This window comes from Nyctibius grandis, chromosome 4 (assembly GCF_013368605.1).
Source record: "Nyctibius grandis isolate bNycGra1 chromosome 4, bNycGra1.pri, whole genome shotgun sequence".
NCBI lineage: Eukaryota > Metazoa > Chordata > Aves > Nyctibiiformes > Nyctibiidae > Nyctibius > Nyctibius grandis.
Window position 1 is genome coordinate 89,853,571 of NC_090661.1, and position 26,138 is coordinate 89,879,708.

General features: G+C 43.7%; 1 protein-coding gene and 1 long non-coding RNA gene across 5 annotated transcripts in view; one reads left to right on the forward strand and one right to left on the reverse strand.

Moving 5' to 3' along the window:
- Positions 1 to 471: 471 nt before the first annotated feature.
- On the reverse strand, positions 472 to 5,919 carry LOC137662957 (uncharacterized). The gene is made up of 4 exons (XR_011048081.1): positions 5,836 to 5,919; positions 4,884 to 5,057; positions 3,351 to 3,563; positions 472 to 1,297 (listed from the first exon to the last, which is right to left on the reverse strand). It is a non-coding gene; the product is annotated as an uncharacterized lncRNA (long non-coding RNA).
- A 3,021-nt stretch (positions 5,920 to 8,940) lies between these two features.
- FBXW4 (F-box and WD repeat domain containing 4) overlaps positions 8,941 to 26,138 on the forward strand; it is a 65,070-nt gene continuing 47,872 nt past the window's right edge. For 3 of the 4 annotated variants that reach the window (XM_068399638.1, XM_068399639.1, XM_068399641.1), the window contains exons 1-4: positions 8,941 to 9,289; positions 20,308 to 20,403; positions 23,193 to 23,378; positions 24,558 to 24,690. In XM_068399638.1, coding sequence (XP_068255739.1) covers positions 9,024 to 9,289; positions 20,308 to 20,403; positions 23,193 to 23,378; positions 24,558 to 24,690 — 681 coding nt within the window. In that variant the 5' untranslated portion in view covers positions 8,941 to 9,023. The remainder of the gene's footprint in view (positions 9,290 to 20,307; positions 20,404 to 23,192; positions 23,379 to 24,557; positions 24,691 to 26,138) is intronic. The other variant, XM_068399640.1, reaches the window with a different exon arrangement.

Sequence of the window (26,138 nt, forward strand, 5' to 3'; positions counted from 1 at the left end):
TACAGCTACCTCACATCTGGCCATGAGACCCTGGACAACTCAGGGAAAGAAAAAAAATATGTTAAGGGAACACTAACTACGTAATTAACTATTCCAAAGGTTGGAAGGCATAAAAGTCAGGTTGCACACACATCTTAATTCTGTCCCTTTGTCAACAGGTGGTACAATCAAAATTTAAGTGACGCTTCTGCCTTCTTCAGGCTGCTGGCTCTGCTGTGCTGAATCTCACCTGTTCAAATTTCCAGTGAACCTTCTTGCATTCTCCTCTGGTTCTAACCCTGCAGTTATAACCTCAGTATTGGGAGCAAGCCTGGAAAATTTCAGAATGAAAACTGAAACCTTCAAAAAGGTAGGAGCAAATAAAAAACAGAGGATATTAATATAGCAACAGCTGGACTTCAGCTTTAATAAAGTATATTTTTTACAGCATGTAGCAATTCAGATCAAATACAGGTATTTCTGCATGCTTCTGTTAAATCAGGCCTCTTGCCAATAACACAATGAGAGGCTGGTACACTATATTAAAATACTAATTACCAAGTCCCTTTCTTTTGGCGGGTCTACTAAAGATACTTCAAATGGATATGTGAGAATTGATCAAAGATTCTGCAGGTTGTTGCCACTGCTCACTGTGCATTTCAAATCAAAGAAGAACCTGACTCCCATGAAAAAGATACTGTGTTTTTACAAGCAATAAAAACCCCACTGGTCACTTGATTGCTTTGGGGATGGATATAACTAAACTGGGCTTTCTTAAGGCAGAGAGCACGATCTAAGAGAAACAAAAAAAGACATGGGAGAGGGAGGGAAAGAGCGAGTGAGAGAGGGCTGAATTGATTTCAGTCTGTTCAGGTCTAGCTGGAAAACACAATGCAGTGAAACGGTCCCTTAGTCGGCAAGCTTCTTTTCCTAGGTTTTTCCCATGGTTTGAAGTGGAGAGGGAGGGATGGTATTAGAAAAAGTGTGTGTGTGAGAGAGAGAGAGAAGGCTTGTAGGAAAGGCAGAGAGATGAGAGACATCATTTGGAAGGGTGCAAAATAGTCCATTCCTTCTGGGGAGTGGAAAACTTTGATGTCCATGTCTCTGGTTCTAAAGTGGCAGTGTCAGGTTCAGGCTGAAAGGCCCTGGTATTTGAATCTTTGTCCGTGCTTGTGCTTGGGACTTTGCCTGTGCACACACCTGCACATCCAAACACCTGCTAGGGCATCCACACAGCAAATGGGCCTTGCACTTCAGAGCGGGCAACAGAAAACAAGCAAGTAGATGGCTTCACTGATTCCTTGTACAGAAGTTCATGCTGAAAAGAAAAAGGCACATTTGTATGTTTCTGTGCGTGGAAAGAGAGAAGCAACAGAGAAAATTGCTGTGGGCTTTACCTCTTTTAAAAAGCTATTCTCTTCCTGGCATTACTAATGCAGTTGTAAGGCTCAGAGAGTGTTACAAGGCTTACAATGTCTAAACAGACGAAGAAGCACAGTTATGGGTAAGGAGAATAATCTATAAGAAGTGTTGTGATTTGTCAGTCATCACCCACTAGCAAATTCATCTTCAAGAGTCACAACTGATGGCTGTAATTCAGAAGCCTCTTCTCCTCCACAGGGTCACAGGCATCTTGCACAGCCTGGCTGTTTTGCGCTTTGAGCTTCATTTCAATATAATGCTACTAGTAATTCAGACACACTAACAATGATCAGTCTGCTGCAAGCCTGGAGGAAAAGAGAAAGAATGAGATCAAATTTATCACTCATGGCACTCAAGTGAATTCTGGTAAGAGCTGATCCAAATTGCAAGTGGCTCTTTCTCCTTTCCTCCCTTCCAAGAGCAGAAAGCTTTGCACTCATGGTGGAGCTGAGAGGGCTCATGCTCTGCTGGGTAACAAGCTCATCTCACTGGAATCTGCAACCAAAAATTGCACCAGGCAGTAACAGGCTGCAAAAGCAGAAAAGGTATTTGAGAATTACGCGGAGTTGCAGATCAAGCCAGCGACAGATGTAAAGGTTACTGTGATGGTCTTGGACTGTGAGGTCTTGGTTTCTAGCAAGAATAGAAGCATATGTGCATGGGGTGGCTTGTGGGTCCTGATGGGAGACAGACAATGGATCAATTTATGTTCAATTGACAGACCTCCTTTACTGGAGGGGGAGATTTTGACTTGAATCCCTGGAATGTCGGCATTTTCCTTCCCAATACTAATTTTCAGTTTAAATAGATAGAGTGAAAGGCCTATTTTCATGGCAGGTGGGCTAGAGAAGGGAGGTTTTAATGACTCTTTATTCTTGGATTTATAATCTGACATGCTGTACGCACATGTGTTTGTCACAAAACTGTGTGAGGTGCCCACCACCCATCTACGCATTGTCCAGCAGATGTTAAAGCCATCAAGTATGTTTGCTTCCCCTTCCAAACGAAAACATTCTCTATCTTGGGATGAGGGATTTTTTTTTTTTAAACTGATCTAAACAAACAAACAAAAATAGTCTTGGAGAGGCAGTGCTTACATGATCATAAGAAAGCTGTGTAAATGAGGATCTAAGGCCAGTTCCCTGACCCATAAACTGGGTTAGTAATTAGTCGTTCCTGCAGTTTGTTGTGGTCGTCACAAAACCTGAGGTTAGGCTGAGGACTATTTAAAAATCACGTGCGTTAGCAATACAGGATATCTAAACATACACTTACTGCAGTGACAGAGCATTAGCTGCTCCTTATAATAATACTTGCGAGCCTGCAGTCACAGCAGAGGTCATGCCATGTGAGGTACTGTAGCAGCACAGAAAGCACAGTGCTTTCCCCAAGGAGTTTACAGCTGAAGGCCCCTAAACCTACAGATGAATCTGCTGGGTGGGACCTTGCACTCGTGCGGTGGTCCCTTGCAGGACTAGGACCTACAGTGTACGGACAGGGGGATACCTTACTCTGTATTTTTTCATATACACGTGTGCTTCATTAATGAGAGGACAGAGGGTAAAATTCATGGCTTGGCATAAGCTGAACTGAATAGAAATAAAAGCTGTTTCTAGCACCAGCCGGATCCCTGTTGCTGGACTATAAATCTCTTAACTTCAGATTGATGAATTCTGTGTCTCAGTGATGAGGTAAAACAGAGTTAACCAGCGAGAAATAAAAAACGGCAGCCACCTGATTGATTGAGAAATACTACTGCGCAAGAAAGGACTACCAGTGAAATGTTGCCTCTGGCTGTAGGGAAGAGAGAAGGAAACCTAGAACTCTAGTAATTCTGCAAATTTGTAATTGTTGCAGGTAATTAGGCTCTGTCTTGGTTGCCTGGTCAAGGCAGACCCAAAACTGCTTGTAGGATTAGGTTTGCTCACTTTCCTTGAGCAAATTATTACCTTGTAAGTGATACGACAGTGGAGCATCCTCCAAGCGCAAGGCACCCCTCTGTACCCACGGGCACTTGATGAGTCAGGACACCATCAGACTGGGAAATGCATGAAGCAACCATGTAGGTGGAAGGCAGATGCAGGATAAAACAGTATCATAGTCACTGCTGCACCGAGGATATTCTTACATTGCTTTATAAACACTCCAAGTTTTGGAACAACCTGTGTAATCAATGAAAACTGAGCTGAAAATCTCTAGAAATAACTTTGTAAGTCCTGATCTTACTCTCAAAGAAGCCAGTGGGTATTTGAATGTTTAGTTCCTCAGGCTCTAAGTATGAAAGGAAAAAGCCTCTAAAATATCTTCATAGGTAGCCCCTATAAAAGAAAAAGATTCAAAAGCATTCCTTCAGGAGATCAAGGACGGTCCAGCCTTTGAAGCTTGGAGGACTGGGAAATTTAAAGATCTTTGTGGCAATCATATTGTGCCATTAGAAATCTACCATTTGGAATTGTAAAGCGTTTAAAAGGAATGATTCCAAATTCCACAGCTGTCTGGTGAGTGACAACTTGATGTGGCCTGGGGGGGAGGAAGAAGGTCATTGTTGGGAAAACAGTTAAAATGAACATTTTCTGAACAGATGCTTTAGATAATACTTTGATAAATGAGGTTAAAAACAAATAAAATATTCTGGGTGACTTCCAGAAAATAACAGATTAGTAAAACAAACAAACAAACCTCAAAATGCAAAGACAAGAAATAGGTATATGGCTGGTGCTTAGCAAATAATAGAGGACTGTTCAAAATAAAATTAACAATAAACAGAGTCTGAACCAGCAAGATGAGACAATTCTGCTGGCTATGGGAAGTGATACATTTTTTTTTTATTCCACTGCAGTTTTGCCAAGCAAGAGAGCTTCTGGAAGGCTCTGCTGTTCACTTTGATACACTAAAATATTTGAGAATCCATTTATTGCCTTTTTTTCCCAAACCATTCAAGCAGCTCAGCTGCTGATCAAAATACAAAAGCGTTGCATGTGCCCAGCAAGTGGATAATGAAAGCGATCCCCTCAGTTTAGTATCTTTGTCAGCAGAGTGTAGTGAGAAAAGTGAACAAACAGCATCACTGATGACAAACTGATTTATGGAATTGTTTGTTTTCATAATTTGCAGCATAACTATGACTAAAGGTCCCGATCCTGTGGCTGCTGAGAACCTTGTAGGGATGGCTGCTGGCTGGGTGCCCCTAGTACTCATTAAGTTCCTTGTAGATGTGGCTTGGAAGCACACAGAATAGGGTCTGTTGGGATTATTTTTAAGGGAAGTTCTTTCCTTGCCCTTTAACAGAATCCATACCAAATAGCTTCTAATCCTCATTTCTTCTGGCAGACCTTTTTAGGTAAAACCAAATCAATATGTATAATTTGGGATAAAAAGGAGAAAATTTACCCCCAAATTCAGCATAACCTTTTAATTTTATCCTCTTTAATCCTTTGATAATTTTTGTGCTTCTCCTGCAGAAAAGCAATTTTGCTAATCACCTTTGTGGCAATCCCTGCATTCCTGACAATAGCGTGAACAGCTTCCATCAAGGTCTTTGATGTGGGAAAGACACACACACACATATAATCTGAAAACAATTCAGCTCCTTGGTTCTCAATGGTGAGCACTCTGCTTTAATAGAGTGCAAGTTCCGTGGAGGTTTCTAATCCTTTCTGCCAAACAGAAGAGACACAGTCAGGTAGCACACCTTATTCAGAAGTTAAAATAACATGTTACTTGCTCTCAGAGAAAATCAAAACAACTCAAGATCAAAAACAGATTCCGCCAACTCTAACAGGATAGACTTTCTACTCAGATAACTCTTGATCTAAGTGTGTAACAAGTAACCTGCTTTAATCCCTCAAAGCGATGGTGTTACAGATAAGTACTGTAGTAGCAGAGGAGGTGTCTTAAATTTCAGAAATACACAAAAGCGTTGGTTGGAAGGAAAAACAAAACAAAGAGCTGTCCACACGATTGTGTCTTTAGCTGGAAAGGTGTATTTGAGGGCACGGCAAATAATAAAACCCCTTGAAGACAGCAAAAAAAATTTGACGGACAGGTATTGAAATGGTGTTTCTTCCAAGCTGGATTTCGTTGACTTACACTGCTAAAGCACAAGCTTTACAGGTATAAGCCCCCCAGTTTTTAGCTTACAAACCCTGCAAGCCATGATGCTGGAATGGTCTGCTACTTCAGCACAGAACCCTACCCCATTTTCTAGAGGTTCAGAGTGGTCATGGGTCATGAAAGTATTGGGATCTTTGACTGTAAGATTTGGGAAGGATACATCATTGACTTTATGATTATACTGCACTGAGCACATGCACTGAGTTCTTTATTAGAGTATGAACAATGTAATGGCAATAATCATGCTACACGTACAGTTTTAGTAATGGTTCAGAATCTTCTCTAGTTCTTGCTCCTGCAGACACCTACATATGCACTTACTTCGGCATTGCTGGGAAGACTAGTGCCATTGGGTTCTCGGCCTGTGATGCACAGCTTTGACAGCTCCACAGCAGCCACAGTAGCTGAAACCATGCCTGAGAACAAGTGTATGCACTTGCAGGTCTGTTTCTCTTAAAAAAAAACCCAAGGAAAATAACGGATGATATCTATGTTTTTGGCAAAGAATAATTATTGTTACTATGTTGTAAGGCAATTATCCATACTAGAAAACAATGCCACATTTAAGAGCAACATATCGTAATTTTTTCTTCCTATTACTCTGCATCCTGGCTGGAGCATATTTGACCCTCTCCACGATTACTGCATGCAAACACGTTTCATCTCAGTCAAATATTTCACAGTTGTTTGTAGCTTGGGTCACAAATTGGAGAGCATTAAGGCCCCGCTTCTACAGATGCACTTGTCCATACCTTGGTCCTGGTATCCCAGAGGGTCACACTCCACGTGTTACTTTGCACCCAGGCTCCTCTGGACTGCACCAAGTAGTTTCCTTGGTAAAGTGGCATGGTCACAGGCTGGAGACTACTGTACACTGGAATATGGGTGTCACACAGTGCAGGGAGATGTGCACTATGCAGATGTTGCCTCTGTAGAGTAAGAGAGCCTGAAACCAGAAGGGACCCCTTTGACTGTCTTAGTCTGATGTCCTGAGTTAGGACTTGCCAGGTCAATTCCTGATTTAAGTTTTAGTAGTTGTGGTCTGGCCAGGCTCTCTTGCTAAGGGTAAAAAAAAATCTTATATTGTTTTTTAAAAAAATCCAGTAATGGTGATGATTCTACCATAAATCTTGGTAAGCTGTTTCAACAGTTAATTTTCTTCACTACAAAAGCATGCTTTATTTATGAATTTGTTTCCCATCACCTTCTGTCAAGAGATCTTATCTCTTTGTCTGCTAAATTGAAGATCCTGGTATTATCAGCTTTTTCTTCCTGTTTCAGTGCTCATAAGGTATGATCACCTCGCACCTTAACCTTCTGTTTGGAAAGCTAAGTAGACTGAGCACTTTGGGTCTCACTATAAAACATGTTTGACAGTTTTGTAATCATTCTTACTACTCTTCTTTGAAACCCCTCTAGTTTTTCAGCATCCTTCTTGAAATGTTGGCTGGACAAATTATTTCCAAAGCAGTCACAACAGAGTCAAAACCAAGAGGTAAAAGAACCTCCCGGCTCTTGTTTGTTTCTCAGGACAGCAGTAGCCCTTTGGTCACAGCACTGCAGAAGGAGCTCACGTTCAGCTGATTATTCATCTTAATGAAGTCTTTACGGAATTGCAGCTTTGCAGGATAGAGTTACATCCTTTCAGCGTGATATACATTCTTTGTTCCTAGATGTGAGACTTCACATTTGGCTCGATTGAAACACATACGATTTGATTATGCCTAAACTTAATAGAGGGTTATGCAGCCGTAAGCATCCTTTGCCTCTTGCCCCATGCTTTGCGCCTTCTACAAAGCTTTGCTAATAATTTCAGCATTTTTTCAGGTTGCTAGAAAAATCTAAAAATAGTGTAGGGTCCATAAGCTCTCTCTGTGGGATCCTACTAGAGAAAGACCAACTTATCAATAAATCTGTCTTTACAATAACAATTTAAGACAGAGACATCATTCAGCTTTTAATAAATTTAATGTTTCAGACATTGCTGAAGTCTATTACAAAAGAGCTAAGTGTAATGTCATCAAAAAGATATTAAGTTGATATAAAACTGCATTCACACCAAGCTTCCATAATCTCATGTTAAGCAAAACTTGCTATATTACCTCCCTTTCATCTGGCTACTTAAGTCCTGTACCAGATGTGCTGTTATTTCACCTGAGCTCAAATTTAGGTTGAGAAATTTTTATTACTTGGGCCATCTGATTCACTCATTATAAATGCTGATAAAACATTTGCTGCCTTTTGGAACTTCCCTGACTTCCAGGATGTATTGAAACTTGGTGTAAATGGACCAGACAGTTCCTCAGCTAGCAGTTCGGAACTTCTCAAATACAAGGCTTCCAGAGTTGGTGATTTAGTTGTATAAACTGAGTGCTTGAGATGACACAGGCAAGATGACCTTCTGGAACAGGATGCAAGTACTGTCTTAAGGCCTGTATGCTATGGCAACCTCATTATATGCTGAAATTTATTTTCTTACTCCTCTGTGCAAAAGGAGATGTAGACTGTGGTGGGTAAGCAATACCTGTTCAAAGCATTCTAGGCAGATGATGAACTTCCTATAATTTATCTACTTTTTAATTTTGAGGGAGAAATTTCCCCAAGCATTTCAGGCTTCTGTAGAGTGGAAAGTACTATAAGAAAGAATAACACAACACTAGACTCATATTTTCCTGCTCCACTGTCTTTGAGGGCTACTTTACCATTTTGGACCAGAATCCTTCTCCGTTGTCAGTACTCCAGGCTCCTGTGGATGGCAACAATGACTCAGTTATTATGAACTGTTCTTTCGTGGTGGTGTGCTTGTATATATGTAAAAACACATGTGAAGCGCCAGCACTTTTCAGCTCTGTGGAGCCCTGGAAAGGGGAATGGACTTCATGGAAGGGTCTCTGTGAAAAGCCAGCCTTAAATCCACTGTAGCAGGCTCTGCTCTTATATGGGGAAGACCCTTTCTTTTATGTGGCCCAGGAATTTGGAGTGTTGAAAACTGCTGTGCAGCACCAGATGACCCCTGCTGTCACTTTGTTCGTGACAGGCACTCCTGACCCTGCTCAAGGATAATTAATGAGCATTAATCACCTTGCTGTTCACCTTCCTTCACAGGGGTGCAATGCTTAGTTGGGGTTGCTCCAGGTGGTGGAGCAGATGCTCTGGTTACCTGTGATCACCGTCCCCACCATTAATTACTCACCTTATTAATGAATACGCGGATACGAAGAATACGGACCCGTGCGCCGAGACGCGCCGGGAGCGGGGGGGGGGGGAAGCAGTTGCGCAGGGGGAGTCCCAGCGGCTGCCTTAATGAATTAATTCGCTAATGAGGGTAGGCCTGGCGGCCCCGTGCCCCCTCCCACCCCGGTAGCCACCTCCTCCCCCAGAGAGGGGAGTGACAGGCAGCGGCTCCTGCCCCATGTGACTGGGGAGCGGCTGCCCCCGTCCATGGCCTGGCCTCCCCCGGGCAGCAGCAGCTCCGGCTCCCGGGGAGGAGGGGCGGGAGCTGCTGCTCCATGGGGAGGAAGGGCAGCCCCCGATCCCCCCAGGCGGAGGGGGGATCCCGGGCCGCCTCCCCTCCCTCCTCCTCCCCCCCCTCCCCGCTCTGGGCCTTACCCGAGGAGCTGCTGCTCCTCATCTGCTCCTACCTGGACGTGCAGGCCTTGGGCCGCCTGGGCCAGGTCTGCCGCCGCCTGCGCTTCCTCAGTAGCCGCGATCTCCTCTGGAGGCGCATAGCCCGTGACTGCCTCAACTCCGGCTTCACTCAGCTCGGCACCGACCTGTAAGCGCGGCCTTGCCGGCGGAAGGGCGGGCGGGGAGGCGGCCGCGGCGGCTGGGAAAGGCCGGGGATGCTGCGGCCTAGCTGGTTGCTAAGGGGCGTTCTGCTCTCCTGGCGTAGTCGCTAAGGGGGGCTTCCCGCTGCCGTGAGGGGGCGGAGGGAAGGGGGGGCTATTCTTGAAGCGCGGCTGCGCCGTCTTTAGTCTGCGCCAAAACGGGTGGCGAGGGCAGGGGAAGGGCCGTAGCGCCGGGCCCGCAGTAGGGCCGCCCCTGGGAGGGGAGGGGAGGGGAGGGGAGGGACCGCGTATGGCAGCCCCGGCGTGGTGGGGCCTGACCCCGACTCTGCCCAGGAGGGTTGGGAGTTTGTGGGGAGGCGCTCCTTGTTCCCGCGAGGAAGCGGGCGAGCATGGCGTGGGTTTCCCGGGCCCCCTCAGCGCCAGGCCCGGCGGGGGCGACACTGAAGTGTTGGGGCCCGAGGCCCTCTCCAGATCGGCTTGGTCCCCCAGACTCCACCTGACAAAACGTGTAGGGTCAGGGGCTTCAAGCTAGGGGAGGTGGGAGCATGGGGAAGTGGACAGAGGCCGCTATGTGCAGCCGGGGTGGCTCCTGTGTGGCCACGCTCCCTCCCTGGTTCTGAGCAGCAGCCCCTGACACCGCCTGGAAGACGCCAAGGGAGTGAGGCTTAAGCTGCTGTCTTGGGTAAAGGCTGGAGAAGGGGCTTACATATGTTATTAGGTGCAAGAGCCTTTGTGGTAGGGAGCCCCAGGAATATGTTTCTTAGATTCTGCTCATGGAGCAGCTTGCTGGTATAGCTGGTGATGGCTGTTGCAGAGAAAGTGAGTCTTGGACTTTTTGTGGCTTCTGGGTTTTAAAGTTTTGTGGATAGGTGTTGTTTTTCTTTTTGTTTTTCTTTTTGTTTTTCTTTTTGTTTTTCTTTTTGTTTTTCTTTTTGTTTTCTTTTGTTTTTCTTTTTGTTTTTCTTTTTGTTTTTCTTTTTGTTTTTCTTTTTGTTTTTCTTTTTGTTTTTCTTTTTGTTTTTCTTTTTGTTTTTCTTTTTGTTTTTCTTTTTGTTTTTCTTTTTGTTTTTCTTTTTGTTTTTCTTTTTGTTTTTCTTTTTGTTTTTCTTTTTGTTTTGTTTTTTTCCCCCCCAGTTCAACAGCACATCGTAGGTTAGGAATAGGTGCAAGCCATCTTGACTTTACTATGTGTGAAACCAGCATCTTTCTAGAGGAGGTGCTTTTGTGTCTTGGGCCTTGGCAGTGGTTGGTAAGGACCCAAGGATTGCCTTTCCTCTCTCAAATTTGCTAGCCTCTCAGAGGCAGGCACACAACGTGGGCTTTCCTTGCTACTTCAAGGATCCCAAGAGGAAGTTTATGTTCTTAGGATCTATGAATCCCTTCCTATGGTTTCCCTTTAGCTGCTAGCCCAGGATCTTGTTTGTCATCCAGTGCCTCAGTGTTGTTTGCATAAACACTGTGTTGACATGAATCAAAAGAAGAGATGTCAGCGTACAAGGCCTATTGTGCTGTCTCATGTTGGTGTCTTATCAATAGCACAGACTTTAGAGAAACAATTATGGCTTCTGCTGGCAGGAGTAGAACTTTGGTTCTCCTTGTGTTGGGTTTTCAGGCCAGTACTTCAACCCATTCAGTCTTCACAGCTTGAAAGTTAAACAGAGTTCCCTTGGAAGTCAGCAGGAATAAGTGCCGCAGAATGGCTGTGCGTTGGGCTCTGTCTACTGTGATATATGATTTTGTCTCCTGAGGAAATGAAGTTCTGTATTTTTCATTAAGAATAAGGTGATACTATGCTCCTTCAGTTGCAGGAGGGATCAGGTATACAGCAGAGCAGGTGCAGTGTGTGTAAGGACCACCACTTCCCCCTGCAGAGGAATGCAGGTCTATAAACAGCTACAGAAGAGGTTTGCTAGGTCAGTGGGTTTAAGTAAAGGGAAGGCTGCTTGAGTATCATAAGCTCCCAGGGATTTCAATGCTGTTAGGTTTGCTATGACCAGTTTTTTTTAGTAATTCTAGGATGTGCTTTTGTGCCGAGTCCTATTTTCAAGTTTTCTTTAAACAACTGTAGTACTGAGTGCTGCTTTTAGCATTGTTTGGCACTGCCCTGATCCTAGGGAGTTCAATCATGGGTAGCACACCAAGTGACATTACAAGCCGGTTATGCAGGAACCTTGATATATAAATGGAGGATGAATCCTTTAATTACTTTTAACTTCATGGAAGGCTCAGACAATCTTCAGTTCTTTGAAATAGTGTGCCAGATCTGATGGATAATACCTGAAACCCAAGCACTTGTTTTCCTGGTGTGGAGATCCAGCATCTGGGGGCAGTTTCAGGAGTTTTTCTCCAGTAGGGTAGGCAGATCTGGCAACAAATAAAAGACAAGGACATATTGCAGTACCAGGGGGTTTAAGTGTCTCTACATCTCCAGAAGAACCAGTGTGAGTGCATGTGTTGAGTTGTGGTACAGCTGTAAAATTTGTACTTAGCTGAAGAAGAGTTTAATAGTCTCTGTGGCAGCTTGAGGGTTTTAAATAGCCATGTCTCTTCCATGCCACTTGCTCCTCATGCATGTCTCCAAGATCAAGAGCAATCTCCAAGACTGCTGCTGTTGCAGTTGAGGGAGTAAGATTTGTAGAGAGAGGCTATCTTTTATTTGACTAACCAATACAAGTTAAGGAGGGGGTTGAAGTAAGCTTCTGGGCACAGTGTCTTGTCTTCCTGATAGTAATTTTGAGTAGGAACTGGAGAGCTTGCTTATTGAAGCTTAAATTTGAGCTGAGTAGGTATTTAAGCTAAAATATCACTGGGTAAATAGAATAGTGATGAAGATGATGGATAGCTGGACCTTCTTGATAACTGTGCTTTCTTAGTGATATGGAGTAAATCTTGAGTTTGTAAGCTTGACTTTGACTCGTTCAAGAGCTGAAGCTTCTGTTGCACATTCTGGATAACGTTGCATGAGGTGAACACTGTTTTTTGCTTTTAAGAGGTTTTTGTGCAATACTGTCTACAATTGAGAAAGCAAAGGCTGGAACCGTTTATGGTAAATGTACTTAATGAAATAACGTGCATGGTTCTAACATTAGATCTTAAACTGATGGTCCCTGGGAGGCTGGCATAAGTTAAAAACTGGTCTAGGGAGTATTTACTGTTTAAAACAAAAAACCATCTCAGAATAGTTTGATCATTTCTGCTGTTAAATGGCTTTTGATAAGCCATCTGTTAATGCTTTGTAAATGGAGATAAATTTGAGCCTAGTGTGTGAGATAGCTGTGAAACTTATCTCCCTGCCCCCGTTTCCCTATTTTTTTAAAAGGGTGATTAAGTTGAAAATGACACCATTTCTTTAAAATGTTGTTTCTGTTAGGTATATCTTCAGATAATTGTAACAAGAAGATCAGAGGGAACAGGCTTTAGCTTGTATGTGAAACAACTGTTTGCACAGTCAGCTTGCTTATAAAACTTCTTTATGGTGAAATAGGGAAGAAAGAAAATTTATAAGAAGCTGGTTGCAAAACCCTAGCTGTTAGCAGTATGGAAAAGAGAAATTGTAGTACACCTGAAACAATTTGATTTGATTTTTAAAATTATCTACTTGTCATCCTGACTATCTACCTTTAACAATTACCAGCTCTGGTTATCTCGGGACACATATTTAGGCTTGAAAAATGTTAAATTGATTTGCTAATGTTGTCAAAGGAAGATGTGAACTTAATCCCAGCTGTTATGCTGAAAGGCATATTCACAACATTGACAGTCTCATGTTTGCCCTTTCTGGTAGATTCAGCGAATTGGGAGCTGCAGATGTAAGCAAAGTCAAGTATTTAAGGTATTGATTCAATTGTGCACTTGCAGAAGAAGAAAGAAGTTTGCTTTGAGCAATGTTTCTGTACACTTAGTTCCTTAGAGGCGGGGGGGGGGGGGGGAAATCACTAGGTTCACATCAGTGTGAATTACTGTATATTAGGGACAGCAGGGCCTGACTTGGAAGGGTTCTTAAGGCACATTCTTAGTGTTAAAAATGTGCTGTTTCTTTGAGTCAGCAATAAGCAAATGCTTAATTGATAGAATGTTGTGTCAGTGTTATAGAAGTATAGAGTGGTTTAGATGGATGTGGTTCTTGGCACCTGTCCTACAAGTCTTTCTGTGTCAGGCCACCACTTGTTCTCTATAGTCATGTTAATTTTGTGTAAAGACCTGTACTGCAACAACACCTTGTCGTGGGGATGGTGAAGAGGTAGTCCCTATGCTGAAGATTTTTGCTTCACTCGGTCATAGGAGTAGCTGAAGCAAGAGTCGAGCCCTGTCTTCGTGACGTAAGGTGAATGGAGCATTTTTGTTCCAAAAATGCATGGCAGCATATCACAGAAAAGTTAAGGCTTAAGAACACTTTCTGCAGCTAAACTGTAGCTGAGCAGTAGCACGAAGCCTTTGGGGTTTTCGGTGAGTACAGTGATATCACAGTTGCATCTGGTAGCCTGTGTCTGTTTTACCAGCTGTTGTACAGGCCCCACAAGAGCAGTCTCTGCCCTGGTGAGCTTGCTGCCTAAATAGCCAGGGTAAACAAGGACTGTGAGGGGAAGCAGAGGCAGAGAGATGTCAACCAAGCTGCCCTCTGTGCAGCAGGTCAGTGTCAGAGCCAGGAATAGCAGAGGATGCTTTAAGCCTTCATTCAGTGCCTGCCTGCTGGACCACCTTGGACTGGAGAAATCGGAGAGGCGAAGAGCTCATTGCAAGGTGGTTCTTTATTTAAAGCATGGAAGAAAGGAATAAGGTTGCATCTGGGCTAAACTTATTTCCTCTTTGTTACAAAGGAATTTTAGAGGGCAAATTAAAAGTTGCAACCTAAATAGCTTGACAGTGTGCCCTTTGTAATATATTAATAGCTGTTGTCAAAATATAGAAAAGTTCCACTGCATGTTTTGTCTCTCCCTGTCCCCTGATCTGCCTTGCCTACTAGGATCATGGTATATTCTCCAGTTCAGAGAAACAGATTCATTAATGGATGAATTTGTCATCTCTGAGTATTTAAGCATTTAAGCACTTGTGTAAGCATTTCTGAGAGTTAATAAAAGCTGTGTTTTCTCCAGATCTTGAAAAAATATATACACCTGCAGAAGCAGGAAATGGCCAATCTATGCAAGTCAAATCCAAATGCAAACTGCAGCAATCATAGGAGACCTCTGTCTTCAGTACTGGAGGGGGAGGGAGTGTGAATGCCTGTAAAGCTGCTTCAGTTTCCTTCATCTCTTAAAACTTGTTTTACCAACATTTCATTGATTTAAGTCCGAAATGAGGTAGGCAATGAACTGGTGCAGATGATGCAAAGCGAATGCTTTGGCGAGGGTGTTGCAATAACGGCAAAAGCCTGGAAGAGGGCACACAGCTATTGCTTTGTGCTGGAAAAGTCAGTGGTTTTTAGAAACTCCTGTTATTTGTTGTTATTCCATCTTAAACACTTAGTTCTGGGCAGGACAGATCTGCCAGGACAGCTCCACAATATCGGAACTGCTTATTGTTCTGGGAATGTGAATTGTCTGTAGGAGTTCTTTCAAGACTGCCTACCCTCACTTCAGAATCTTCATGAGTTCGAAGTGGAAGAAGAATTTTGTCTAGTTCAAGGCCTAAAACAATATGTGCTTTGCTTGTTGCTCTTATCCCTGTAACCTGCGTAAGTGAACTAGCTATGGGTTATTTCACTCTCTCCAAGTACTACCCTGGCAGTCTGCTCTTTCAAATCAGAATATACATGACAACTATTCAGTAGCTGCATGTTTTCTCATATCTTCCCAGGGCTATGCAGTTTTTGAAGTAGCCCAGATTTCATCTTCAAAAAGCTTACGTAAGTCCGAGAGAGGCCAAACCCTGCCTGGAGTTTCTAGCCATGTTCCCATTACAATCACTTGTAAGGGAGGGGGCATCTGATGACAGAGTGGTCTGACTCAGTCTTGGTGATGGTGTTTTTTGGGAAGCCTATGTGAAGGTGTTTGTCTTTACTGTGTGTACAGAAATTTGCATGCAGCTCTGGCTCTTATTAGAGTCTCTGGCTTCTTCGTGCAGGTGAATCGTTCACGAGAGCTGTGGGGTGGAGCGGTAAACCTGTGCAGCCTGGTAATGTCTAACTGAGGTAGCGTAGACACATGAAAGGAGGCAAGGAACAGCGAAAGAACAGTCTGCAGAGCTCTCTTCCATCTCAGAGTTATTTAAACCCGTGACAAATAGGAAGGGGGAGAGTGTAGAAGACAGACCGAACCTGGCGGTAAGCTAAATAAGGGTCATGTGCTAAAGGAATTCAGGTGGAATTTTTGTCCTGGAAGAGACGTTTTGAAAGCTGGCCAACTTTTTGAGAACAGCAACAGGAGCTCCTGACATAAATAGCTTTTCCCTCTTGGCTGTCTGTTGGTGGCCTGTGACTTGCAACTGCACTGAGACCCTGCCACTAAACAGGTGTGTCCTGATTACACAAATAAGTGCAGTTGGTCCCTGTGTTAGCCATCCCTGCCACAGGGCCAAGGTTGAAAGTGGGGCTTAGCCACTGTGACCTATTTATTCATCTGTATGACCCTTCCAGTCAGGCCCGAGGCAGGCTGGTGACAGGTTTTATGCAGATAGCACATTTTGTCCACAGAAGAGATTCGGTCTCAGCAGGTCTCTGCAGACTTGCATTTCCAGATGAGCTCTTCAGCACTTAATATGTAGCAAAACGTGAAGGACTTTGGTGGATTAGGATGCCCCATGCAGCTGGGAAAATATACAGTATGACATGTTGGTGTTATCTTCCGTAACATGGTATATGTTGTTGCAGGCACTGCTGTTTTGGCACATGGCTGAAATTGTAGATGGCCAGTAGGAATCTCCCCAGGATGCAGTAAAGCACAGAAGCTCTTGCTGTTGCAGAAATTCCATTTCTGGTGGCAAAGGAGTTTGGCTGGGGAGGAGATCATTGAAGGCAAAAACTGCTGGAGGTGAAGCTTCAGGAAGAGATGTGCTTGGTCTCTGGCTGAATGATTCTTTCTTTCATTGCTTTCTTTTGGGGCCCAGGCCAGCAACTGCCATGGTGGCTGAGGTCACCTGGATCAGTGGTGCTGTGGGGGGATAGTCCCAGTCTTTCACTTCAGCAGCTGGGAAGCAGGCTCCAGAAGGAATATTACGTTTCTTTTGGTAACTCTCCAAGAAAGAGAGGAAATCCATAATTTGAGCAAAACACTTAACTTTTTTTGTAGGGTGGGGTGAGGTAGGAAGGGGGAAATGAAAAACCCTTTATAATGGGTTGCTTGGGATGGCTTTTATCCTGGAACTCAGGCTGTAAGAAATGTTCAGCTTCTCTTTCTTAGTCTATCAAAGCCTTTGTAAAGGGAGCTTCCATCAGGAGTGGGTGCAATTGGAAACATGCATTAGCTCAGGTCATGTATTGCACCACATGGTTTAGGATCCTAATAGAGTGCTTTTTGGTTTAATTAGCTAATAACAAAGATAGCCTTGCATGTTCTGGATCATGTAACTTTATCAGCTGTTGATAATTGTGACACTCTAGCAGAGGTGGTAAAATGATGGATTCTGATGGGCTTTAAGAACATTTTGCTTGAATTTCACTGAGTTTTCACGTTCAGTGTTCACTGGTTCCTTCATCCTGTGTTTCCTGGCATCCTTCTAGGATATTGGGCTGTACTTCAGTTGCTTTCTGATACAGGGCTGTGTAGGTCCTGGTAAAAACAGCAGTTCTTCCTCAGTGAGTCAGCTTTTATCAGTCTTTAAGTTCACTGTTGGGTGGCTTCTCAGAGAATGTGAATGCCGAGATCTTAATTACACAGAGCACTTAAGCATGTACTGAATTTTAAGCATGTGGCTTAGTATTTTCCTAGATTGCATACTAAGAAAGGTCAAGGTATTCATTGGGTGGTGGATAGTGGACCCTCCACAGCATTTTACATAACATTTGTATTCATAAGGTGGGTTAGTCTCCTGAATCTTTGGATGTTCAATCCAGTTGCTGAAGTGGGACGTACTTTGTTAAGTCAGCCACTCAGTGTAGATGTGCGATGTCTGTTGATTGTCTCAGGTCATCATGGAACAATTCTAAAAGATTTGTATGGATAGAAAGTGTGTTAATCATGATTGAAGAAAAATGGCCTTTGTAGGGGAGAAAAGGATCTTTTTTATCAAATAATTAAGTTTATATGGTGATGCCCTTTTTAATTTTCTAAGATTTGAGAACTGCTGTTGTGCATCGCAGTGATGCTCATCACCTTTTTTATGTACCCTGGGAGTTGCTCTGGGGGGTGCTGTTGAGGAAGCAAATCAAATTATATCTCGGCACTTGATTCCATCACTGGGCTAGATTCAACTTCTCTACTGTTACAGGGGATCAAATGTCTCTGACCAACACTTGAAAATTCTTGCAGTTCACTTTTGCTGCCCTGGTATTGGCAAAGGGGAAGGATGTATCAATTTCTACATCCCCTTTCTTATGGCCTCCGGATGTTCTGTCCCCTTGCATCTATTTTGAATAAATAAAATGTCTGGGAAATAAAAGGTGGGTGCTTCTAAGACATATTTAAATTATCTGGATCCAGAATTGCTATATGGAGGAGGCAGGCTAGATTAATAATATATCTATTAACAATAAAAGAAACAAAAAGGCAAAACAAACAAAACCCCCCCAAAACCACACCAGACCTCCCCCATATAGTCCTCCCTGCTCAACCCTCACCCCTTCCAGACAGGAACTGTTGATTTGTGTGAAAGAACAAGGTGTCTGTTACAGGAGTAATTGCAATAGTGAACTGGTACTGTGCACCAAGCCAATGTGTGACTGTCTTCTGAAATTCGTCTTTCAGTAGCAGGAGGATCAAGGCCTGCCCTCCAGCTAGAAAAGTGACCAGCAGCGTAAGATGGAGGCTGCTTTTTTGACCTTGGATTCAACTTTTTCGGAGTCTTGGAAATTACATCTAGTCTTCGTAGGGTTTGTGTGTTGAGCTCAGGATGTCTGTTTGGGCCGGTACGCATTGGGAGGGGGGTTGTGGCGTGAGTGCATTTTCCATCACTGTGCAAGCTGGTGACTTAAAATCTGTACGTGGGGAGAATTTAACTGAGGATTGTGTGGGGAGGAGAAGTATTTTGGAGTAATGAATGGAATTGGATGTAGGCGGAGAGCCCGAACTCTGTCTGGGAGAGTAATAAGCAATGAGGAGGCTGCTGGACCTGACCTGACTTTTCAGTGCTGTGCATTCCTCATCTCAGATGCTATCTGGCCCCACGAGCTCCTGCAAGTGCTCTCTTTAAATATGGAATTCCTCTTCTTGCAGCCTAGGCTAACGCTATAGTTTGGTTGTGCGTTTTTTGGGTTTGTTTTTTTTTTTAAAGGGTTAGGAGAAATAAAGAGCTTGTAGCTTCCTAAATTCAGTTTTATTTGATGTGGCTCTGCTGATCATAAACTTACAGTTGCAAAGCTTTCTAGGTGGCAGAAAGTTTTCTGTGTGTGGTTTCTGTTTTTGTTTAAAATGGGTCACAAGCCCAGGAATGCAGTCAAATTATAATGGTGACTAAGTGCCGGAAAGCATAGAAAAGGGGAGGGAAGGGTGAGCAGAAAAAAAGGCCTGAGGCTAGGGAAGGAAGGCTGGGAAAATGAGAATCTGGCCAGGCCCCAAGGCCAGGTTAGAGATTCCTACACCCATTACCAACCACAGGAGACGTTTATTTACAGGGAACTATCTTTGTCTTAAAAATGACAGAGTACCCAAAAATCCCACTTTTTGGAAGTGGGTTAGCAGCACAGTAGGGATGGAAGGAGGGAACTGGTCCTGATGGGGCACCAGTCCCCACTTCTCAAGGATCTTCCCTTCATCCTATGTGTCTGGGAACGTTGACTGTTGAGAAATGCATGAAAGGGGGAAAAACTCTTGTAATCTAGTCTGTGGTTCACAACCCCCAGTTACAAAGGATAATGTCAAGAGTTTCTTCTTGTTTGTACTTTTCTGATCTTTTCTACCTAAGCAGCTCCACCAAGGATATTCAATAGTTAAGTTTATGATATGAGAAAGATGGGAGCTAAAGCTTCCTTTCCCCCTTCTCTTTAATCAACCCTGGATCACGAAAGCAAAACAGATGTTGAACAGCTGCTTGAACTGGGTATGTTCATGTAGACTCTAAAGAGACCTTAGTCCCAGGTCTCTGTGGTACCTACCTTTTGTCACCTCTTGAGCTGTGTTGATCTTGGCTTGTCTCAGCTCGTCCCAATAACTATGATTTGTACCCTGGCAACTGCTTATGAACTAGAGTCTCTCCTTTAGTTACTTTGTCTGACTGTAAGTAGAGAATTTTCCAGTGATGTGGTGGAGTTCTCTGTCCTTTGGTGAACTGCTGCAAAAGATTCTGTCTTGGGGCATGTGTGCATTGGGTGGTTATACAGATTAATGAATTTTACTTTTAGTTTGGACATGTCTTGATTTCTAATTATTGTGTCTGGTTATGTGATTGTCAGGCAGGTGAGGGTTTGGAGCAGTTTCTTTACTAGTCTACTGGCTAGACACACTCTTCTGGATTCTAGTTTGTGTTCTCCTGACTAGTGTTTCTTCCATCTGTTCTTGTATGATGTTGTCCTTATCTTAGCTGACTTTCTTTAGTGCCTATTAGAAGCACGATGTTCTGTTTCTCTGGTTGTTCTGGTAGTTTGTCCGTGTCATCTTGTTTTGATTACATTTTGTCTGAACCTGTATTGCATTCAGTATACTAGAACAGGCCTTGATCAGATTTAAGGCTTGTATGCTAGTGATTGTCAGGGATGGCTTTCTATGCTGATAGGCACCCACTCTGCTCAGTGTTCCTTTCTTGTCAGCTCTCACGAGTGTGCTTGCTCTAGTGTGGCTCACGCACAGTCAATGTTTGCCAGTGCATCATTTGTGGAACCAGAGTGAGAGCATACCTGTGACCAGCTTGAGTGTATTTGTTTTCTGTATAGCATCAGTCCTAGTTGCTAGTCTCACCTCTCTTCCTCTGTCTGCAGAGCGGCTGGCATTCCAGTGAAGGAAAGGGTGAAAGTATCTCAGAACTGGAGGAAAGGACGCTGCCGAAGGGAGACGGTCCTCAAATGGAAACGCAAGCAAGTGGCTCCTTTCTCTTCTACTTTGTTCTGTGTCAGCTGCCGTGGGGCCTTGGGTTTGCATCTGTGCCCTGAAATGAGATGTTTCCTGCTCCGTGTGGTCCACGGGGTCTTACAAGTGATGTTGCTGGCTAGCTGGATGTGGGGTAACTGAAGTTGCTGTCTTGCCCTAGGGATTCACTCTGAGAGTCGAGAGTTCCTTTCTTAGTAAGAACTTGAATTTGTCATTGTTCTGATCTGTGCAGTTCTAGCCAGATTTAGCAATCTACTACAGACTTCAAACTGTTATGTTCCTATATATTGCTGTATACCATGAGCAATTTTCTGTCCTACTCTCACAATGAGCATACCTTGATCCCAGATGTGGACTTATGTGTCCCCTCAAAATACTTGGTTTGTCTCCCATGCTTTATCCTGACCCCTGATTTGGATGTACAAATCTAAAATGCTAATTAGCATTTTCCTACCTTATGCTTCTCTCCTTCCCTAAAAAAGTATATGTATATTTGACATTAATGGGAGGAGATTGTTGTTAAATTCTTGCTTGCAAAAGTGTACTTAGCTTTCAAAGCAAAGCATAAGATAGGTCTCTTGTCTGAACAACACATTTAAATTTTCAGCCTTCACATCATCAGACAGAATTAAAAATGAGAAAGACTATGGTTTGTTAGCTGCTGAAGAACAGGGACCTGCTAGTGAGCTTTCATGCCTTTTTGTGCTGCGTAGATTGAAGTGGTGGATAATGTGCCACTGCTTGTCTAAAGTCCTGGGAACAGCTGTAATGAGCAGAGTGGTTTTTGGTGCAGGTTGTATACCTCTCTTTGAAGTGCTTGCAATCATCTGTGAAGACAGGCTCTGTGGATGTTAGAGATCATTATTAAACCAGCTTCCCAAGTGAAAAGGCAAGGACTGATTTAATGAGGCCACCGTCCAAACTGCATCCTCTAATTTTCATTTATCCTGCTTCAAATTTGTTACTTCTCCTTATGAAAAAGCCATAGAAAAAGGTAAAAAGCTAAACTGCAGCAAGAGGAGAGCCACAGAAGCTGGCTGTAGTCTAGGTGAGCTGGATATTCACTTGCTTTTAGAAGGCTGCGTAGGAGTGGAGGAAGGAAGGGGAAATCAAAGCCCACCTAAAACTAAAGTTGCTGCTCCAAAGATGCCTCTTATTTTTTCCATGCATATGATCAAGTCCCAGATGAACATTATAAACTATGCTCAACTGCTTTGTCCATTTGACTAAAAGCCTGTTATTGGAGGTGAATGCAGGCGAGCAGGAACCTTCTATCTAATAACCAATCTTGTCCTCTTGCTTGTTTCTAGTTCCTTATTGTGATGTTATGAGGTGTAGCTGTGCATAATGGCTATGCTGATACAGAAAATCATGACCTCTGAGGATGAATGATCTGCAAAAAAAGAGGGGGACAGGTTTTTACAAGAAGCCTCCCTGCTTTCAAAACAGTTTGTTCCTGAATAGCTTGAAAACTGAAAGGCTGCTCTATGGAAAGGCTCTGGTTTTGCTCAATGGTTGCATAGGTATTGGTGCACTCTGCAATGACTGCAGAGCGGAGACTATTTCACGCATCCATGCCCCATAGGACACAAGCCCCATGTCTCTTTGTATCTGGCCTTGCCATATCTGGCCTTGCCATATGCAGAAGGCCTATTTGCTGATTCTCTGGTGGCTACACAAGAGCAACATCTTGAGCAAAGAGCTCACTGCCTAAGTGTGCATTGTAGCCTGTTCTGTTTTCTCTATTTTGGTTTTGTTTCAAGAATAAATAAACTTCTTGTGATGACAGTCTTGATTCAGACATTGCTTGAGTGTCTCCTCCTCTTCTTGGTCTCCCAGGAAGTGAAGCGTATTTTCCACTTGTAACTTCAGTCTTCAAAATACTTTGGAACAGCTCCTTTAGCAGTCCATTGCTTTTGGCCTGGAACCTGTCTGTAGGAAGCTGCCACTGTCCCATGGATAGCAAAGGGCAGAAAGGGTGTATGAGCTCTTCTGACAGGCAGGTAACAGAACAGGCAGGTAACAGAAATCAAGAGGTTGCTCTACAGTTGCTTTTGGCTCAGCAGTGGAAGAGGTGTGAATGTAGAAACATAACTCCTCTACGTGATGAGCACAAAGTTCTTGGATAGCCTCAGGCTTACCCTGCTGCTTTACATATCAGCATACAGAGAATGCAGGAGGTGGAGGACTTCCTGTCTGTAGGAAGACCTGTATTATTTGATGTCACCTGCTCCCCTGCTCAGATGTGCGTGAAACAGTGGCAGCTTTGTGATCTCTGCTGGGCATCAGCAAATAATGTGCAGGATCAAGACTGACTGTTTGCACCAAGAGCCTCGTATTGAAGGCTCTGTTAGAAGCACTCAGCATAGCTCACAAATGCCTGATAGTCTAGTTTCTTAAAAAGTACAGGGCTCATGAAGAGGGGTCAGGGAGCCTTAAGTATTTCCTATCTAAACTCACTAGGCTCTTGGCCATTTTCTCTTTCAGAGATTCCATGCTTCCTTTTCCTCAGCTCTTGGTTAGAAAAATGCCAGCAATGTGATCTGCTTTGTATGTTGCTGGAGAAGCTTCGCTTCGTAGCTGTGCTACTATATTAAGCCCTGCTTTTGCATGTGACCAGCAGCTCCAACTTCACAGTTTTCTTGAGTGGGCATTTGCTTTTATTGATATGTTTACATATGCCATCATTTTTTTTTTTTCTTTTTATGTGTGAGGTGTTTTGTTTTGTTTTCTTCTTCCCACTCCTCCACTCCCCCAACCTGCTGTGTGTTTGCAGTTTGATGCCCTGGATGGAGCTGGATAGCGAGTATCTCTACCTGTCTCAAGCGGAGAACATTCAGGCCTACCGGCTCTGTCCAGGTGGTACAGGTTTGCAGCGTCACCCTCAAGCTATCTTCTCAGGCCACCAGGAGGATGTATGTCGCTTTGTTCTTGTAAACTCCCACATCGTCAGTGGAGGGGGGTAAGTTGGGTGAATGAAGGAGCCCAAGGAGTGTGGCAGTGAAGTTGGAAAGGTTTTGTGTAACTCCAGCCCAAAGCAGAGCGGTCAGTCTTGCTACAGCGTCTTCATGCTTGGCTGTGTTCAACTGCAGCTGCTTCCTCTCTTACGATTTGATTCTGTCCTGAAAAAGCTTCTACTACAGCAGTGGAGGAGCTGAGCCTCATGCTGTTGACCTTATAAAGTATCCTTTTCTCCTTTGAAGTTGTGTAGATGTCCAGGAATTGTTGGATCAGGATTGACTGATCAGGCAATCCTGACAGATGTGCAATTTTCATTTCTTTCCCTGTTAAAGTCAGGGTGGTTAGACTATCTTCTAATATTCAGAACTAGTGGTTAACTGAGACCGCAATGGTACATAAAGCTTTCTAGAGACAAGTATATGTTTATTAGACCTACTGGCATAATTGTGGAGAGGGGGGAAACTGCCAAGCATTCCAGCACACACACACTTCTCCAATTAATTTTGCATTTGACTGGCCTTTTTCAATTACAGCAAATGACAGAACTGTTATTTATAAAGTTTTAGCTATTAATATACACAGCACTTAAGCACAGAATTGGGAGATGCAAGAATGGCTGTCTGCCCTGGATATCTTGAGACTCCCCTGTGAACTGTAGCCCAAAATTCAGGTGAAAATGAAGGCATGCATTTAAAATTCCAGTAGCTGTATTGGTTGAAAAAAGTCTAAATGTCTTTGTAATTAATTTGAAGCACAATACCCTGTACAGCTGCTCTGAAATGAATGAAAAGCTGAGGCTTGGACATGAGTGAAAATGACCTCTCACTTATTCTCTTGCTCCAGCCATTCAGCATCCAGCCACAATTCTGGCAAGCTCAAAGCAGTAGGAGGAGAAATGGCTGCTCTGCTAGTTTCTGCGGCTTAACACAAAGTGGAGGGTGGAAAGATAGCCAGGAAAATTTTAATGTGCAGCAGATCAGGCTTTGACTGGCCAGATTTGGGTTTGCAAGAGAACAAGTGATGTGTGAGGAGTGGAGGGTTAATAGTGCTGCATGAATTCCAGCTCCCATGAGAGATCAATCCTGGTCTTTTTGTGGCACTCCTAAAGCACTGATGGAAGGTGCATGTCAAAGGGAGATGCAGCTGATACAGACTCTCTGCCTTGGGATTTGTTTTTCAGAGATGGAAATATTGTCCTTCACAAGATCCATGGCTCTTACAGCGTCAAGTTCTCTGCGCATGAACAGGAGGTGAACTGTGTGGACTTCCAAGATGGCCTCATTGTCAGCGGCTCCCGGGACAGAACAGCAAAGGTGAGCAGTGATGTTCCAGCAGCTATAGGCACTGCTGCAGAGGTGACCTCAGAGGTCTTGTGCCATGAATGTTTAAGTGTCAGCAGAACTGTTGTGAGCACTGTCTTGTGTGTCTGCAGGAGGAGCTCTGGGTATCTTGGCATAGGCTCCTGTCTCTGAAAAGATGCTTGCTGTGCCAAGCTATTGAGAGGGAGATTTGGCAGTACTTTATGACATGAGCTGCTGGTTTAAACTAGGAAGTGCAAAAGGCAGCAGCTGATGTTTTGCTTCTTTCACTGTACATCTGTCTAACACTGTAGTGGAGATCCATGTCAGTTAGTCTGAAATTTGCTGTATATATCTCAAGCATGTCCTTGCTTTGTGATGCTGCTTCACATGCTCTCTGTTGTATATTTGATCTTTTTAAGGGATAGCATGATGTCTTTTCCAAATCTGTGGGGTTGTGATTTATTTATTTGTGGTTTGTGGTTTTTGGTGGGTTGTTTTTTTGGGTGTGTTTTTTATGGTTCTTGGTTTGCAAACCAGACTCTGAATACTATTAGCTCCCACTTTTCCAGTTGGCATCACTGAATCCTGTCACATCATTTTTGACTATTGAGGCAGGACCTTAATGATTTTTGTCCTTCTGGATCTGGTTGGCAGTACTCTGTTCCTCCATGGACCTGGAGAGTTTTCTCCTGACTATAACCAGCTCTGTTTTAGTAGTTTAGGAAACTCCATTTAGGTGTTTCACCTTTGTCCTGCTAGCATGGTGTAGTACCTGTAGCATCTTCACAACCACTTGTTTCATTGTTGGAAGTGGTTGCTGTATGTTAAAACTTTGGCTGTTGCTCAGGATAGGCTGATGGATACTCTTGGTCCATGGTACATACCACGGAACATTTAATGGAGGTAAGAGGAAAAACTGCTATTCCTGTTTTGAAAGAGGGGAGGTTGGGGCAAAGAAAGACTTAAATGTCTCTTTCAAGGTTTTATAGGAAGTGTGTGGTAATGGGTAACTATCTGACAGGCTGCTGAGCAGCATGACCCTATCTGTTCTCGTTGGTCTGTCTGTATGGGTATACTCCTGGGTAAAATCACTCCCAAGCAGAGCAGTGTTCAGATGCAAAGCGCACTGTTGGGCATGCTGCTTGCCTCATGGGAGCAAGGCCTTGATGCTGCTTTGTTTCACACTTCAGGGCTGCTTCTCTCTCTTCTGTAGAGTCTCTTTGCTGGGAGAGTGCCTTCTTGCTGCTTCCCTGGCAGCCGGAGGACAGACCTCCCCGACCTTGAGAACAAATTCCTGAAGGCCAGAGGGGAATTTAAGGCTGTTTTTCTTGGAGCTAGTGTGCCCACCCAATGCTCCCCACAGCGTAGGCTCTAGGGATGTTCACCTCTTATTTTTTATCATCTATTTTGTAGGCTGCCTTGTTTGCGTAAATGAGACTCTTGGAGGGTGGAAGGGAATC